The sequence below is a fragment of the Hemicordylus capensis genome, chromosome 5, assembly GCF_027244095.1.
Source record: "Hemicordylus capensis ecotype Gifberg chromosome 5, rHemCap1.1.pri, whole genome shotgun sequence".
Taxonomy (NCBI): domain Eukaryota; kingdom Metazoa; phylum Chordata; class Lepidosauria; order Squamata; family Cordylidae; genus Hemicordylus; species Hemicordylus capensis.
In genome coordinates this window covers 151,957,910-151,976,452 of record NC_069661.1, presented here as the reverse complement: position 1 = coordinate 151,976,452, position 18,543 = coordinate 151,957,910, and the positions used below count along the sequence as shown (strand labels likewise).

At 41.4% G+C, this 18,543-nt stretch overlaps 2 protein-coding genes across 8 annotated transcripts in view; one reads left to right on the top strand and one right to left on the bottom strand.

Moving 5' to 3' along the window:
- The first annotated feature begins 44 nt into the window (after positions 1 to 44).
- On the top strand, positions 45 to 10,865 carry EFCAB10 (EF-hand calcium binding domain 10). Its single transcript, XM_053254615.1, has 4 exons — positions 45 to 331; positions 3,087 to 3,251; positions 5,229 to 5,313; positions 9,147 to 10,865. The coding sequence occupies exons 1-4, from the start codon at positions 220 to 222 to the stop codon at positions 9,181 to 9,183; spliced, it is 399 nt and encodes a 132-aa protein (XP_053110590.1). The 5' UTR covers positions 45 to 219; the 3' UTR covers positions 9,184 to 10,865.
- A 203-nt stretch (positions 10,866 to 11,068) lies between these two features.
- RINT1 (RAD50 interactor 1) overlaps positions 11,069 to 18,543 on the bottom strand; it is a 40,056-nt gene continuing 32,581 nt past the window's right edge. For all 7 annotated transcript variants that reach the window (XM_053254612.1, XM_053254613.1, XM_053254608.1 and 4 more), the window contains 5 exons: positions 16,695 to 16,894; positions 15,402 to 15,616; positions 13,535 to 13,715; positions 12,784 to 12,902; positions 11,069 to 12,116 (listed from right to left, as the gene is read on the bottom strand). In XM_053254612.1, the coding sequence (XP_053110587.1) occupies positions 11,894 to 12,116; positions 12,784 to 12,902; positions 13,535 to 13,715; positions 15,402 to 15,616; positions 16,695 to 16,894 (938 nt within the window). In that variant the 3' untranslated portion in view covers positions 11,069 to 11,893. The remainder of the gene's footprint in view (positions 12,117 to 12,783; positions 12,903 to 13,534; positions 13,716 to 15,401; positions 15,617 to 16,694; positions 16,895 to 18,543) is intronic.

The following is an 18,543-nucleotide window of genomic DNA, read 5'->3' as shown; positions in this document are numbered from 1 at the left end:
CCCCCTGCCTTTAGAATGGCGCTCCAACTTCAAGCCCCAGGAGGCGGGGTGAGCCAGGAGGACCCGGGCTGCCTCCTGTGCCTCAGGAGTGGAAGTCGGAACGGAAGAGTTGTTCTAAACGCGCTCCTGATTGGCCAGGGCCTCTGACGCCCTCCTCGCTCTGTCACCTGACGGGGGCGGGGGAGCCGGAGGGTTCTCTCTGGGCTCCTAGCAACGGCGATGGATCGCGAAGTGACGAGCCAGGAGGCCAAGGGGCGCGAGTACCTGGAGCAGCACAAAATCCCAGACCTTTTGCATAACCTGAGTGCGTTGCTGCTCTACCACCGCCCAGGTAAAGCTACCACCACCTCCTCCTCCTCCTCCTCCTCAGCAATCCCGCAGAGGCGACCCCAGAGTGGCCGTTCTCAGCCTCGGCTAGTTCTGTGGATCGAATCATCCTGCCAAGAGAAGAGGAATTTTACCACACGTGGTAGATGGATGGATGTCTGGGCAAATGGAGGTCGTCCGAATGGGTTTTTCGCCTCCTCACACTCAGCAGCACCCCCAGGAGGGCCTTGACTTGTTTGGATGATGAAAGGGCAGACGCGACTGCATGTCTCTGTGTTTTTATAGTAGGAGACTAACACAGAGTTGAGATGGGTGTATACTAGGGTCTCCACTCAGTCCTGTTTTTAATGGATTGATCCTATTTCGGTAGCTCTGCCCATAGTAGCAGTGCCTTCAAAACTATGTATTCTGAGAGTGGGGCAAACAGGGCTTTTGAAGTCCCAAGAAAGAGTCTACTTTTAAAACAAAACAAAAACCATGGCTTTTTGGAAATGATGGCTTGAGTCCAAAGGAGCTCTAGTTTAACAGAAGGCCCTTCTTCTCGTGTGGGGTGTGTTTGTGTGTCTGTTTCCAAATTCTGCTGCAGTACCCCACATCTCACAGAATGCTGTTCTTGAGTCCCCTGACCCCTAGTAGAGTGCATTGGGGTTATAACAAGGAAGAGACACCAAACAGGCTTCTGAGAGTGGGAAACTTGAGATTCTTAAGATTTAAGTCATTCTGTACAATGTCACTGTTTTGTTTGCCATCCTCTGTCTGAACAGACATTGTGGTATATGGCAATCTTTGAACTCAGCATTTAACAGTTGAAAAATACAATATTTCTGGATAGATTTGATTACATTTGGTCACAGAAAGCCCCTTCACAATCTGCTAGTTTGCCCTACTGACAAGAGGGGGGGTTAGATGATTTGTAATTTGCTGGGTTAAAAGTTCAAGGTGCTGGCCATAACCTTTTAAAACACTCTACAGTTTGGGCCCTGGGTATCTCAAGATCCACTTCCTAACAAGGGAGTGCCCATTAAGATTGACAGGGAGGGCTCTGCTGTGTGTGCTGAGGCTCTGTTGATGTGCATAAGGGACAGGGTCTTCCTTCTTTCTGGTGACCCCTGGAAAGGAGAGTTTTAATTGTCCCAGTGGGCTAAACATAAGACCAGACAGAAACACAAATTCGGTTCGTCTGGTGGCAACTCAGAGGCAAGCCTTCTCTGTAGCTGCTCCTGGGCTGTGGAATGCGCTCCCGGCACAAATCCACAATTTGAATTCTTTACTGGCCTTCAGGAGAGCCCTTAAAACCTATCTGTTTGGCCTGGTCTTCCAGGGTTTTTAAATAGTTGTAATTGGTTTTAATGTTATAACCTGGTTTTCAGGGTTTTTTAATTGTTGTGATTGTTTAATTGCTGCTTTATGGTGTTTTAATTGTTAATTGTTTTATACTGTCTTATAATTTTTGTTTTAATTTTTCACTGATTTTCATGGTTTTGTTTTAATTGTAAACCGCCCTGAGCCATTTTGGAAGGGCAATATAAAAATCAAATAAATAAATAAATAAAAAGCCTGCTAAACTTTCAGGGGTAACTGTAAATAAACAGATTAATCCAGCAACGAATTATCCGTGCCTTGGTTTTGGGACTCCCTGCCACAAAGCAAGGGGTTCAGAGTGCACGCTCTCTCTCTTCCAGCATTCAAGAGGGTTGTTACGACCCATCTTATTTCACCAGGACTTGTGTCTATGAGTAGTGGGGGGTGGTCTTGTTGGTTAATTGCTACCTGCTTTCTTAAGTGGTTTTTATTGTTTTTGCTTTGTTAAATAACGGAGCAGAGACCATTTTGTTATTTCATTGGTTTTTATTGTTTAGTTTTCATTTATTTTATTTTGTTTGCTGCCTTGGAACCTTCTGGTGAAAAGTGGAATATAAAGTAACTGCCATTGGCACGTGGGGCTGCAGGAGATGGCCGTCAGGGGAGATGAGTGATGTTAAGGGTGAGATGGCCCCATGGTTTTAATACTTAGTCATTTGCTGGAGCAATGGGAGAAATTGCTTGCTTTGAGTTACACTGGCACTACTAACTTAGACATTTTACTGAGGGCTATTCAAATCTGAGACAAAGTGGAGTAGCCTTGCTATTAGGAGAGAAAGCCCACTCTTGTTGTTCTTGTTTTGTTTAAGAAAAAACACAGGCATATTCTGAAATGCTTCAAGCCTGTTGTGATGCTTCCTATATCCAAATTGTAGACAGTGTGCATATATAAAGGGCGGGGTGGGGAGGCAAGCAGATCACATTTATTTGGTGCTGTCATACAGCTGTTGTACTATCATATCTGTAACATTTGTACATGAACATATAGTGCCTGCCTATGAAAATGGAGGCAGCGAAAATTAAGTACAAGGTCACACTATTTATTTATTTAACATATTTTTATGACGCCCAAAACTTACGTCTCTGGGCAGTTTACAACAAGATAAAAACATGAAAACAAGTTGGTTGCATTGGGTTTGGTAAGTGAGAAGCTCTGTACAGATCGAAAAGAGCAAAATTAAAATTATAATTTGGTTATAAATTCTTAATTCCCCATGACAATTGCCGTTTAAATAACTGTTTGAGCCCAGCTAGCTGTGAATAATAGGAAAAAACCTCTAGTATCTGTCATAAGATTTGAATGAAATTTTAAACTAAATTTTATATATATACATTAAATAAAGTGTCTGTGTCTGTGTGTGTAAAATAACATGGTGGTCAATGCTCTTGTGTTACAGAAAGACCAAGGGAGTTTTTGATAAAAATACTGGAAAAAATACAACTTGCAAAACTTACTGGTGTGGAGTATCCCTATCTTCTGGATGAGACAAATGTGAATTCTATGTTTACAATGCTAGATGCTGCAGGCCAGGGCTACATTACCTTAGCACAGTATAAAGGAGGTTGGTGTTTCCTTTTTATTATTATTATTATTATTATTATTATTATTATTATTATTTATTATTTATTATTTATTATTTATTATTATTATCTTCTTGGTTTTTTAATAGCTGAAGTCAAAGAGAACTCTGACTTACTTTCTGGAGGTTCCTGGCAAATGTATGCTTCTGGCGTGAGCTGGAACTTGCACACATTTTGTGTGAACCCACCATTGCCAGGTTGCCTTCTGCGGCCAAGCATTTGCCCAACATTTGCAACCTATGTGTGAAGTTAGATGGAGAATGTCGAATGAATGTTGGCAGTCCAGCTTGGGAATGGGACTTTGGTGGGTTCTGATGACACACCTGATGACACACCTGACATTCCCTGGGAACCGGACTTGTGGTGGATCTGAGGCTGCCTTCAGAATCGAGTAAAACAGATTTCTAGAATTGTTTCCTTTGCTAACATACTTTTAGATGTTCAAAACATTTCCATGTTCCAAATATGTGTTTATAAGTGTTTGGGCAACCTAGTTCTGTCAAGCAGCAGGGCATGCTGTCACAACTGAAGCAGCAGCATCATGTGAACAAGTAGGGCGGAGCCATCTGCCACAATAGTCTCTCTCTCTCTCTCTTTCACACACACACACACACACACACACACACACACACACACACACACACACACACGGCATTTAGATCACTACTAGCATGGTGTGTAGTGGGACTGTCCCAAGTCCCTAGTGTGTGCACACTTCCTGGGTGGGAGATCACACTGAATCACCTGGGCATAAACAATGCAGCATGACGGAAGACTAGCAAGCATATTACACTAGCTGAAATGAAAGGTGAACCAGGGACAAGTATTTTAATTAGAGAAGCAGATGTTGGCAGTTGGAGCTGGAAAGACCAGTGCTGTGGTCCTATTCTGTTGTCTGCTTTTGTAATTACCTGCTGATAGCCATGGGTTAGCAGCTCCCACTCAGATCCATTCTGCCTGGGTCCTTGCCTGAAACCATTTGTTGATACTGATAAAAGAAAGCAAGTAATAACAGGAGTTGTGTGCCGAATGCAGAAAATCTACCAAGAGTGAGTAAGTATGGTGCGTACTGCATAGTCCTCTGTCATCTGAGCATTTTCTACCTCCCCATCTTTAGGCACAAACGTGCCTTTTCTTCTGGTAGAAGTGACAACTATTGAAAAGAAGTGACAGAGTTTGGGAACAACTTGGATGTGAGAAGAGAAGCTCTGTACTTCACAGGGTGGAAAAGTAACAGGAACTGTACTACACTATATTTGTTGGAACACAGGATCTGCCTAACCCATGATCCATCCTCACTACCCTTTTAGTCATTCAGATGGATTGCCATCAGGGAGATGGTGGCTCAAATAAATATAGGAACATAAGAAGCTGCCTTATACCGAGTCAGACCATTGATCCATCTAGCTCAGTATTGTCTACACCAGGGTTTCTTAACCTGGTGGGCCCCCAGATGTTGTTGGACTAGAACTCCCATAATCCCCAGACATGGCCTTTGTGGCTGAGGATGTTGGGAGTTGTAGTCCAACAACATCTGGGGGCCCAAAGTTAAGAAACTCTGATCTACACTGACTGGCAATGGCTTCTCCAAAGTTTCAGGGATTGCCCTGTGGGCACTGCATAGTCCTCTGTCAACTGAATACTGTCTCCCTCCCCATCTGTAGGCACAAACATGCCCTTCCTTCTGGAAGACGTGACAAATATTGCAAAGAAGTGGCAGTGTTTGGTTTCAGGGAGAAATTGTTCCTAGCCCTACCTGGAGATTCCAGGGATTGAACCTGGGATCTTCTACATGCAAACATACAGATGCTCCACCACTGAGTTGTGACTCCATCTCCAGTGGTACAGTTCAGTTTGTTACTTTGTGGGGGGAGGCATGCATTTACCCAAGACACTTCCTGGATTGAAACTAATCAGCACATTTGTAAGACCCTTTTGCTCTCTCTTCAATATTTTAGCACTTGAATCTTTGGGACTGAGTACTCAAGATGTACCCTATAAAGAGACTGACCTGATTACATTAACGATCTTCAAGGACAATGTGTAAGTTTAACTAGTATGTTACTTAATGGCTGAGTTTTGAGTTAATAGACTTATTAACATTAAGTTGTTAAGAAGTTATTAACATTAACTTAGTAATGTACCTATTGTACATGCCATTTCAGCTGAAATATAGCCAGATTCCTCCCTTACATATTTTGGGGAAGTAAAATCATTTATTTTATTTATTATTTTTTTACATTTTATATCCCACTCTTCCTCCAAAGAGCCCAGAGTACTACATACTTGAGTTTCTCTTCACAACAACCCTGTGAAGTAGGTTAGGCTGAGAGAGAAGTGACTGGCCCAGAGTCACCCAGCAAGTATCATGGCTGAATGGTGATTTGAACTCGGGTCTTCCCGGTCCTAGTCCATCACTCTAACCACTATACCATGCTGGCTCTTCCCTCCTCCCACTTTATGCATGTCACACTTCTGATGCTTCACATGTGGCCCTAGCATTTGAATGGTAAATGTGGATATTAAATTCAATGCATGTGGGCCAAGAGTATGTGCTCAGGAGAATTTTTTCTTTCTTTCTTTTTTAAAAAACTTTTAAAACTTTATTTTTTATATACTTTTTATTCAATTTTTCACAACATAAGATGCACACACGCACACACAAAAAGAAAAAAACCACAAACAAAATAAACAAACAAAAACCATGAGGACTTCCATCTCATCATTAGAACAAGTATTGCCTGTAATTTAATCGTCGCCCCCCCCCCCCGATAAATCGTACGAAAATCAGCTCTAGGGCATTTTAAAAACATTTTTGTTACCACTCCAAAGCCTGATAGAAATCCATTTTATAATATGTTTTTAGGTAAATAAGAAGAGAGTCCCACTCCCTTTTAAATGCTTCAAATTTATTTCTTAATAATGCTGTTAGCTTGGCCATTCCTGCCAACTCTAACACTTTAAGTATCCAATCCTCTTTACTCGGGCAATGGATGTCTTTCCATTTGTATGCAAATGTCAATCTTGCTGCTTCTGCTGTCAGATACATAAAGAGGATCCAGTATTTCCTAGGCAATGAACTGTTATCAAAACCTAATAGTATTGTTTCTGGGCTCTTAGGGAAGTCATTTTAAACACTTTAAACACGGCCAGTATAAATTTTCTACCTTGCTGCTCTGTCATCTGGCCAAATATTGCTTGTTAACCCAAGTCCAGAGCCAGCATTCTCTAAAACTGTTCACTCACAATGCAACTTTTATGTGTGTATTAAGTCAAACTTTGTAGGATACCAAATAAAATAGCCCCTTCTATTCCTGCTGTTTAAAATATTATTATTGTGATGTTTCTGGCCTCTTCCTGATTCAGTATTTGGTCATGATCCCGCCAAAGTTAGTATTTGAAAATCATATTTATTTTAATGGGGAGAATTAAGACATGCTTAACTCTCCCCCTGCAATGATGGGACTTGGAAGTGCTTAACTTTAGAAGGGATGTACCCTATTACTAAGAGAAATGGGGAAAGTGTGACTTGTGGCCAAAATAAGTAACATTCACAAAAGAAAAAGATCTGGGTCGAGATCCATAAGAATGGGGTAATGAGCCTGTGCAGGACCCTCGCGATAGAGTGCCGCAGCTCGTCGAGCTGACTGAGCCTTACCCACATGCCTTCAGCATGCTATTTAAAGGCGGGCCAGGTGCCTGTTCTTCAGTTCTTTTCCAAGCACCGTTGCGTTCAGTCCTCGGGCTGTTGCTCCTCATCGGTTAAGTTCTTCTTTCTGAGTTTATCTGTAAGATTAAAAGTATCAGACTAAATTTATTGGTTTTGACTTGGAAATGGCTTCCGGACTTTGCTGGTATTTTTTTCAAATTTGGAACGGACTTAGACTACGAGTTGGAATATCCTTTAAATGGCTGAGAAGAAATGGAGCTTCAAGAGGTGTACAACTGTAATGCCAAGTTTCCCTCAAAAGATCTCCATGACTTATGCTTAATCTGCCTTGGAGAAGAGCACTTCTCTTCGTGTAAGATATGCCTATCTTTCTCGAAGCAGATGAGAAAAAACCAGGCCTTGCAGCTTCACGTTGCCATTTATGATGAGGTTCTAAGCCCTTCAGCATCAGGAGAACCCCCACCCTGTGACCTAGTCAACTTTGAAAACTTTGATGTCAATGTCTAAGCCTCCTTCTATGAAACCACAGCCATTTACATCAAGCTCGACGTTGGCATCCTTTCGAATACTAAAGATCTCTTCGAAGTCCGCTCCCTCTTCAACACCGGAATGTTTGAAGTCTCAGATTCAAATCCTACAGAAGAATGCATGGTTTTCACCCTCCCCAGGCCACAATCAAGGATGTACTCCTCTACTTGACTGATTTAAAAGCACAAGGGCTGGCAAATGTATCTTTGAGGGTGCAACTAGCAGCACTAACTTCAAAATATCCAGGCTATGATGGAAAAACTCTTTTCACACCCAGGTAGTAAAGCTTTCCTGAAAGGCCTTGTGAATTTGTATTCACCCATTTGCACACCCATCAAACCATGGAGCATATCCTTGGTCTTTTCAACTTTGACAGAGGATCCATTTGAACCTATGGGTTCTTCCTCTATAGAACTAGTAACTTTGAAAATTGCCTTCTTACTGGCCATGACTACAGTTTAATGTGTAAGTGAATTGACAGCTTTGTGGATAGGTTCACCATACACCAGAATTTATCCAGATAAAGTGCTAATGTGTGGTGGTGTCTGAGTTCCACCTCCACCAGGACATTGTTCTCTCTACATTATTCAGGAATCCATCTATCCATTTAGAATGTGCAATGCACTCCTTGGATGTAAGGAGGGGGCTCTTTTATATTACCTAGATCACATCTAGGACTTCAGATCCACCAAGTGTCTGTCTGTACCATACAAGGGCTATGTGAGAGGCTCCTGCATTTCCAAAGAATGTCCTGATGGCTAGTTGAGCTTATCCTGCCAGCATACAAGACACAGAATGTTCAACCACCTGAAGCAATCAAGGTCCCCTCTACCCATGCCTACGCTTCTTCAGCTGCACACCTATTGGGGGTAACCTTCATGGACATCTGTAAAGCAGCAACTTGGTCCACTGAGTTACCTTTTGTCAGACTTTACGCCATAGATGTGCACTCTGCTGCCAAGGCGAGCTTCGGGAGAAGCGTTTTGAAGTGGGTGTTACAATAGCTACTACTGCACCCTCCTCCATGGGGAGTTAGTTAAACACCCATTCGTATAGATCTCGACGAATCTGAGTCCAGATAAACAGGTTGCTCACCTGTAACTATTGATCTGGTAGAGATCCGTTGACATCCATAAGACCCTCCCGGACCACTCCTCTACAGTAGTGCTACACTATGTGCATTGAGTGTGCAAGCTGTTCTCCTTCGATTATAAACTCACTTGATTCCAGATGATCGTTCACGGCGGTGGTCCAAGAACTGAAGAACAGGCGCCTGGCCCGTCTTTAAATAGCATGCTGAAGGTGTGTGGGAAAGGCTCAGTCGCCTCAGCGAACTGCAGCATTCTACCGCAAGGGTCCTGCGCCGCAGGCGCATTACCCCATCCTTATGGATGTCGACGGATCCCTACTAGATCAATAGTTACAGGTGAGCAACCTGTGTTGTTTTTTAAGACATAATTGAGTAGGCAAACACACAAAGGCCACAATCCAGAGCAGGTTTAAGTGTCTTTTGGGGATGGTGGGTTGTACACTTAAAGTTACATTGTGTAACAAAATTAGTTCCCTATTCAATGTAATGCAAATATTCTATTCACTCATATAGTATTCTTATTTTTGTGATCCATGAAGGGTAGGTGGTGTTCCATGTACTCATTATTCTTTTTTTTTCTCTACACAGGATGAAAAAGTTTGCAGAAATGTGGGCAGCATTTTAATCCTGAGAGTTCTGCTTCAATAAACTGTTTAGCTCAATATTTTACCTTTTTAAAAAACCTAAAAGGTTCTATTGATATATTCCGCTTATATAAGAATGTAAGAGAAACCTTGCTGGACAAGGCCTATGTAGTCCAGCATCCTATTTTTCAGAGTGGCCATGAGGCCTTTGGGAAGCCCACAAACTGGAGATGAAGGCACTCCACCCCCAGCCTTCTGCTATTGCTGCCCGGCAACTGGTAGTCAAAAGCATACCATCGCAGAAAATTGAACTGTTATTTAGCCATCAGAACTAGTAGCCGTTGATGGACTTGTCCTCCATGAATGTGCCTTTTAAAGCTATTTAACCTTGTGACAGCAAATTCCATACTGTGTGAAATAGGACGTTCTTCTGTTCATTGGAGAGGAGAGCTGGTCTTGTGGTAGCAAGCATGACTTGTCCCCATAACTAAGCAGGGTCTGCCCTGCTTGCATCTGAATGGGAGACTTGATGTGTGAGCACTGCAAGATATTCCCCTCAGGGGAAGAAGCCACTCTGGGAAGAGCAGAAGGTTTCAAGTTCCCTCCCTGGCTTCTCCAAGATAGGGCTGAGAGAGATTCCTGCCTGCAACCTTGGAGAAGCTGCTGCCAGTCTGTGAAGACAATACTGAGCTAGATAGACCAATGGTCTGACTCAGTATATGGCAATTTCCTATGTTCCTATCATACACCTCCCAATTAGTTTCAATGGCTGACCCTTGGTTCTAGTGTTGCTAGAGAGGGAGAAAAACGCCATCTACTTTCTCCATGCCATGCCATACATAGTTTTATAAGCCTTAGTCATGCCCCTCATCTTTTTTTCTGAGCTAAAAAAGCTCCAAACATTGTAGCCTTTGCTCATACGGGAAGCGCTTCAGCCCCCTTAGCATCTTGATTGCCCCTTCTGCACCTTTCCCAACTCTACATTTTGCATCTCCATTTTGAGATGCAGAGACCAGAACTGTTTACAGTATTCAAAATGTGGGCACATCCTACTTCGTTTATGGGCATTATAATACTAGCAGTTATCTTTCCAATCTTTCTAAATTATCCCCCAATGTAGTATTTGCCTTTATCACAGCTGCCTCACAGTGAGTCAATATTTTCATTGAGTTAGTCACCACAATCTCAAGATCGTTTTCCTGGTTAATCACTGACAGTTCAAGACCCCATCAGTGTACATATGTAAAGGTGGGAGTTTGGCGGGGGGGCTTTGCCCCACTGTGCATCATTTTTCACTTGTTTACAAAAAGCTGCATCTACCACTTCTTGCTGCCTGCCCATCCAGTTTAAAGAGATTGTTCTGGAGCTCTTTGCAGTCATTTTGGTTTTCACCATGCTGAATATTCGATGTCATTTGCACCTATTGCAGATTTGCATCATTTGATTTCACTATGCCACCATGTTGCTTGCCCCTAACTCTAGAGAATTTATTAAGCATCAGTCCCAATACAGATCCTTGGGGAATTCCACTTCTTGCTTTCCTCCGTTGTAAAAACTGTTGATTCATTATTCTATTCCATTTATATAATAACCTTGCTTCTAGTCTACTACTGACACCACCACAGCAGCAATTGAAGAATTTAGTATTTCCTTCACAAAAGGCTGAAATATCTTGAAGTAATTTTCCTTTTGCTAAATAAAATTCAAGTTGCTTTGATTTCAATGGGGAAGTCTTTTGAGGGTGGTTGTTTGTCTCCTTTTGAAGTTCATGGACACAGGTTTAGAATTCACTTGCTTATGAATTGTAGCTCTCAACAGCCATTTTTATATTAGAGAAGGAAAAGGATTACATCTTTCCATATTTTATATTGCAAGTTTAAGAAAACAGAAGTTGGAAATTCTGCAAAATAATTATTGAACACACAATTATATACACTGGAGGTATTTAATATGGTTACCAAAATGAATACACCAGTCCTTCAGACAGAATGTAAGATTGTTATTCACAGATTTCTTTATACATTTGTTAACAAAGCTATTACCATAGCAGGAGGGTAGAAAGATTCTCCACCACTGCATCAATGCAGCACCTTGGCAATCACAGTTTTACATCTAGTTGGAGAAGCACTGGTAAGCGCAGAATACTCTGCAGACTGACACTCACTAGTACTTGATGACATTATGGGACTAAGTATCTGGTGTAGATTAAGTCTGGAGTAAAACTATAGTTCTTGGAAAGGACAGAAGGCAATCCAGCCAAGCCTAGACCAACGTGAATAGCACAACTGCCAACAAGGGAGAGCAATTCAACTCTAGCTCACATAGATAATGCAATCTGAAAAACTATTAACTCTTGCTTCTTCAAGGCCATATAAAGAGCTTGTCGTTATTACATGAGGGGTGTGTTTGTATATACCCTCTAATGAAGGTAATTCCACCTGATTACCACAGGGAGTTAACCGAGACAATAACGTTTGTCACATTGATACTAGACAAGAGTGTCTCCCAGACGAACATATCGTACAACTGCAATGCTACCTGAGAGGTAGTTAAAAGTTTAAATGGGCAGCTAGATTTTACCCAGCTTTAAAATGTGTGTGTGTACGCGCACGTGCATGTGCATGTACACACTGTACATGCAGATTTCATCTTCACTCAAAAAGAATGTAATGTTCTTTATGACATAAGAGCATAGAAATGTGGATTTGCTTTGATTTTATAGAATAGAATATTGATTAATCTTTATTTTGCTCATTTCCCAGTATTAGGCCAGTTGGTTCTCAAATTAAGAAGAATCTCAACATCCTGCTGAGCCAATTTGTAAATTCCAAGTTCATTTAATGCTGCCATTGCAGTGGGCTGATTTGAATTAAAGGTGGTTCCCGTTCTGTCTTCTGTGGCTGACTGTAGCACATCTTTCAAGAGCAGGGCTGAACCAATATTTAAGTTCAGTACAATACAAGCCTCCTTTATGCTGGAAGAGAAAACGAGAAAAGTACCATTTCAAAACTGGTCAACAATTTAAAGAACCAATGGCTAGGATGCAAAGAACTGTGCAACCAATTCACTTGCCAGCAGAGGCCCTTTGGGCTTGTTTTTCAAACAGCAGGCTCCCATGCAACACACTCAGCCATGTTTGAAACAGGAATCTTTAAAAAAAACCTATTCTATATGGCATAGGAATCTGCTGTGCAAAGATGGGAGGAAATCAAATAACCTTTGATGTAACTTTTGGAGCCTCAGCTAATAAATTTGGGCCATGTCTAGCCAACACTTGTAAAAACAACAACAAAAAAAACAAGAAGTTAGTTCAAAATACTGCTGTCTTACAGCCCTTTTTTAATTTAATTATAATGTTACGGCTTCAATTTTACATCCTGAACTTGTTCCCTGGTTTTTCTATGTGGTAGTATAAGAATGTTAAGAATGCTGTCCGGTTGTGAAAAATTCTTTAAGGTATAAGAGAACATATGCACTACTTAGATAGTAGAGTTTTCCAATCTCTTTGAAAAAGTGCTCAGAAAGCAAAGGGGTGCCAGGGTGCGGGGAATACTTTGTGAATCCTTCTCTCGTACAGGAAGAAAAATTGTTGACATATTTTAACTTCTAAAATAAAGCAGAACCAGAGAATGCCTACTTACTGTTTGAAATAATTCTCTGGCCGCTTACAGTAATGCGAAAATAAAGGGAAAAGATTCCTTGTCATGTCAAACTGAAGTTGCACTGCTCCTCCTTCATTGAAGTGATTGGCCAGAATTATCTATATTTAGTATAAATAAGACATTGTTAAAATTACTAGAATTTTTTTAAAATTGTAAAAGCATCGTCACACACTATAGAATACAGAAAGCCCTCAAATATTGCAGAATCTGCTTTTATGGTTTCACTTATTCCTAGGTCACCTGTCTGCATATCAATTTAATTATCAGTTTTCTACCCCTTTCAATAACTAAATTTGCAGTGACATGTGCCACCTCTGAAAGCTTTCCTGCACTCCAGTCGGGAAGCAAGGAGAGTGGCCGTTCAATTGCCACTCTCCCCACTTCCCAGCTGGTACACGGGGAGGTTTTAGGAGACAGTGCGAGTGGTCAGAGAAAGCCTTCATGATGCCTAAAGAGGCAGTGGGAGAGGCACCCTGCCACCTCTTAAAGCCTTCCTGCACACCACCTGAGAAGTGGGGAGAATGGCTAACCACTCTCTCTGCTTCCCTGCTGGTGTGTGGGGAGGCTTTAAGAGGCAGTGTGGGTGGCTGGGCACTCTTAAGTGTCCCATGTCACCCAAGGGCGGAACCTAACCCAATTTTTGGTGTTAGCTTAAGCACTCCAATATCACAGATTCACAGGATTTCCCCAGAACATAACCCCCTGATTTTGGAGGATTTCCTGTACTTACTTCCTGATAGATGAACAAATCCACTTTCTCTGCAAGCATTTGCCAGAAGATCTTGAACAATGAATAACAAAGCTGCTGCTCTAGCTGTAGCAACTGGTCCCTCAAGGTCAATAGCATTGGGCAGGCAGTGCTTGACAAGGACATTACTGCTTGTTCTGATTGGGATGGCAAAGAAAGCCACCTGAAAGAAATAGAAAATAATTACCATTATTTACCTGAATCCATGACTAGGTTTTTTCCAAGTTCTTTGATGTTCGAAATTGAGGAATCACCTTAAATTCCGAGTCCTCTTCCTTTCAAATAAAAACAGTTAAACTATATTTAACTTCTATCATTCAAGGGGGTCGTCTTAAATTCAGAACATCACTCTCAAAGTTGGTTCTGCCATCACCAACAAAGTTTGCCTAGATGTTTCTTTGTCGTGTTATTTATTAAGTTCTGCAGACAAGTTCCAATTTATAACTTCTAAGCAAACCAGTTATCCTAATAGATGGGTTATGGGTAGATCTCATCCCCAGTTCCTAACCTTCAAGTTAAAGGAAGTCAATTAGAAAAACTGGCTGGGAAAGATTGGCACTTTTGAGACTCAGCCAGTGCCTGTTGAGACCTTTGGGATTCTGACTGTTTTGCCACTGAGGTGTGTGTGAGTGTGTGCGCACACATTTGTTCTCTCTCTATTGCACACCTACAGGTATTCTACTGCTAGTCAAATATGGAATTAAATATGCCTAAACGTCTGAAGATTAAGCTTCCATATTTATGGGGAAGGACATAAAAAGGAGTGTCTTAATATCCAGATTGGTAGATCATAGGACAACCTGATTATAAAGCAGAAGAATAAGAACATGATGATTCTTTAACTTGACATATTCACAGCTCTATTTAACCTTCTTGAATACGAAAGCTGTTCTTCAAAACAATGTTACAGAATGTTCAGTAAGCTACTGGGGCAAATTCACACAATAATTTTTGAAGTCATCCTTGCCTAGAGCAGGACATCTAAATTTCTTCCTGCCCTATCTGACTAATGCAAGGGAGGGTGGAGTGGAAGGAACTGACCTAAAGCTCTCTTGAAAAAGCAATGCTCCACAAAGTCCTAATGCCTTGGAGGACACAGGACTAGAACTGGGCGGGGTCTCAAGTTCTATGGGAAGGCTGATTTGCATTAATTGCATTGATTTGAGTCACCCACCAGTGTTCCCTCTAACGGATTTCTAGATGTTGTTGACTACAACTCCCATAATCCCCAAGCAAAGGCTATTGCAGCTGGAAATTCTGTGAGCTGTAGTCAGCAACATCTGGGAATCCCTGTTAGAGGCAACACTGTTACCCACACAAGGAAATTCTCTTCCAATGAAGGAAAATATTCATGTTGCAACATAAAAATAGTGTTCACAATGTGAGTACTTAGGGGTTATCTCATGGTGACTCTTCCACCTCAAACACAGCAGTCATGTAGACAGGATAAAACAAGAACATATTTACAATTCCTTTTGAGGGATCTGGTGTGTAACCTCCAGTGACTGTTGCTGGTGTCTATCTTGTGTTTCTTTTTAGATTGTGAGCCCTTTGGGGACAGGGATCCATCTTATTTGTTTGTTATTTCTCTGTATAAACCACCCTGAGCCATTTTTGGAAGGGTGGTATAGAAATCGAATTAACAACAACAGAAAAAATTCAACAACAAGAAGAACAACAACAGAAAAATTCCATGGCACAAAGTTGTACAGAACTGTGTTACACTCTGAGATATTTCATGAATAGTAGTGGGGTATATTTTTCATGTAACAATTTCCTTGTTTACTGACCCTTTTCCAAACTGTAAACACAAATCAAAAGTTTGCTATTAGAACAACCAAAAATGTACCTCTCTTTTCTGTACATCCTGGCAGCATCTTTGACCTCTCTGAAGACGTGGTCGACCTGGCGGGTCAGCATGTCATGCTTCAATCGCTCAAGGAGGTTAATCATATCATCAAAGACAGAGCTTTCCATAGAAGCCAGCTGTCCTAGCTGCAGCTTGCTTAGTGTACTACTATCTGCACAAACTTCCAGTGCAGCCTGCTGAAGCTGCAAGAAGAACTATACAAACAGGAAAGTTCAGCTGTAAGCGCTGCCAAATTGCTTTTCACATTTGTGCTCTTTATACAATAGCTTGCATAACTCCAACTGTTCTTCCCCTAAAATTACAGAATGTGGTTGTTGTAGCATCCACACTAAGTCCAGTCTCATTGAAACAAACAGGACCCAAGTTAAATAGGACCCATGATTAAGCACCATTGAAATAAATGAGACAAGTTAGCCATGGCTAACTAGTCTGGATGCAAACCACTGTGTTTCAAAAAGTTATTTTTATCCCCATTTCGAGCCATAATGCTTCACAAACTGGCGTACAGAATCCAATAAATACAATTTGACCCATGATACAATAATACTATAAAATGAAACTCCACTAAAACAGCATATGAGCACTCTTAAAAAAAACAGCATCACTCTCACAGTCAGCATGTACCATCTAAGACTACCCAGCAATGGCATGGCAAAAGGAAGTTTTTACTCTTAAGAGACACCAATGAGAGGGCCTGATGCACCTCCGTGGGGAAGATATTCCACAGTTAGTAGCGCCCCTGCAAAGAAAACTCTGTCCTTGCTCACCCACCATGTGCTCCAACACCCTGCCCAAGAATGGTAGGCTGGGGACCAATCGATCATTATTCAGGGTGGCTGAGAACAGGCAGGATTTATTTAGCAGGAGCCTCACCACAAACTTTTGAGACTCGGCAAGGAGGCCTCAGTGATCATTTAGAACCTCCAAAACCTATGCCCCCCAAATCATCCCTGGTAATTTCATAATCCATAAAGGGCAAGAGTGCAGCACACACATAGGCAACCTCAAATTTCCAAACAGCCTGTCCACGTCCTCAGCCTTATTATCTCTATCAGATGTATCTGAAATTAGACACATCTGGTTTCTCTATACCAGATGTATCTGAAATCAGAAGTGTCTTAACTCTACTAGCGCAGATGGAAAGTAGTTTTGTACCATTAAATAGTTTTAACATTTAAAAAAAGTAAGTTTACATCATAAAAATACGTAAATACAACTTTTGAGAATTAATTGTACAATTAGCAGTGGCAATTTTGTAAAATAATTACTTACAACATTATCAGCCCAGTCTGCTAGTACTGTTGCTATGTAGTTTACAGCATTTAGGATTGCACAGTATCGAAAGGCTAAAGGTGCTCTGGTCTCCTCTTTCATAACTTGAGTTAATCGTATCCTGAAGTCATCCACCAAATCTTTTTGTAACTCTAGAAACTGCAACTTTCTAGCAGCTGTAGGAAGATTCTTATACCTATCTATGCAGAAAATTGGGTGGGGGGGAGAGCAGCAGGAGGAGAGAAGTTTTTTTAAAAAAATTTAAAGGCTCTTGTAATAGTGACTTTTTAACAAAGGATTTGTCTCCAAATATTTCCCATGAGCACTTGGTCCTACTCAAGTAATGAGAATACTGCAAGTCAGTTTTTGCACAGCTGACTGCTATTGCATACATTTACTGCATTTTAACATCTCCTGTATTTGATGCATTTTTAGCAGCTACATTTGACAGAAAGCTAGTTCCGCAGCAATACACAGGCGAGCTTTCACTCCCCAAAATGGAATTCTAGTATTTGATGAGTGAGAGCTCATGCTGTTCCTTCAATCAGTTAATCAATCAATCTTTATTACGGTCTTTGACTAGCATAAGGTAAAACATGACAACAACAGTGTTAGGATCAGTCAAAGTCTATGAAAACAGTAACTAAAATTAATGCTAAAGTCTTATTGTTGTATAAAACAAACATAGAGCTAAAATCTATGAAAAGCTATAAGTTTTTAAAGTGAGATTAAAGTTTTGATAAAAATAATGCATAGAGGCTAAGTAGTTAAAACTGACTAGAAGACCTATAAAATCTAGAAAACATCCTTAAGAGCTATAAATTAGTTAGAAAACTAGGGTTTAGACATTTAATTAAAGAATGATATAATTAAAGAATAAATTGTTGGTTTAATTAAAATATAGTAGAATGAGAGCTGTGTATCTGGAGAGCAGGGGCAGCAGTGCCGATATGGGCTGTGTCGGCCTGGTTAATTCTTGCTAGCAGTCCGATCCTGCCAAATTAACTTGACTACCTTGTGTGTTGTTAAAGGTTTTCAGTCGGAGAGTAGTATGGAAACATGGAACCGGCTTGTGTGGCCTGGCAAGCTTGTAAGTAGTGGAAGAATGAGGGTGCTGCAAATGTCTCCAGAATAGGCAGTGTAGGATGACATGTTTGATGGTTTCAGCCTGTGCAGCATCTCAAGGGCACAGATGTTCTAGAAAGGGGGTCTTTTTGTATCTCCCATCTAACACAGCCAACGGAAGGGTACTGCAGCAAGCTAAGGAGAAGGCTCTTCTGTGGTTAAGGGTCTCTAGCTGTGCTAGTTATGTAGCAGGTTCCACTATATATCTTATAGCTTGGGTGCTATGGAGGTTTGGGGCCCTGCTTAGATCAGTTTGGCACTCTGCATCCATTATGTACTGTTTGAGAAGCATCCTCAAGAGAATAGTGGGGGCAGGGAGAGCCCGAGTGATATTTGTTTCGCCAGCATGGTTTGCTTCCAGTGGATTGGTATCCGTCCTTGAGTGTAAGGGGAGCTAAGTGCATTAGGAGGAAGGATAGTCTTAGCCAAAAGTTGAGTATGGGTAGCCATACTTTAGCCTCCACTTTCACCAGGGCTGCCTCCAGTCATAAGCCAGCACTGGAGACACAGTGAGGTACTTGGAAAACTGCTCTTAGCAATTTGGACTGGACGAGCTCCAGCAGGGCGATGGAGATGGGGCCCAATTGGACTCCATAGAGAAATTGCGCTAGCGACTTGGCTTCAAATAGTTTGAGGGCTGCAGGTATATAGTGGCCTCCTCTTGACCAGAAGAATTTTAGGATGGTGGCAGTGCTCCTCTGGGTTTTGAGTGACAGAGCTGCCG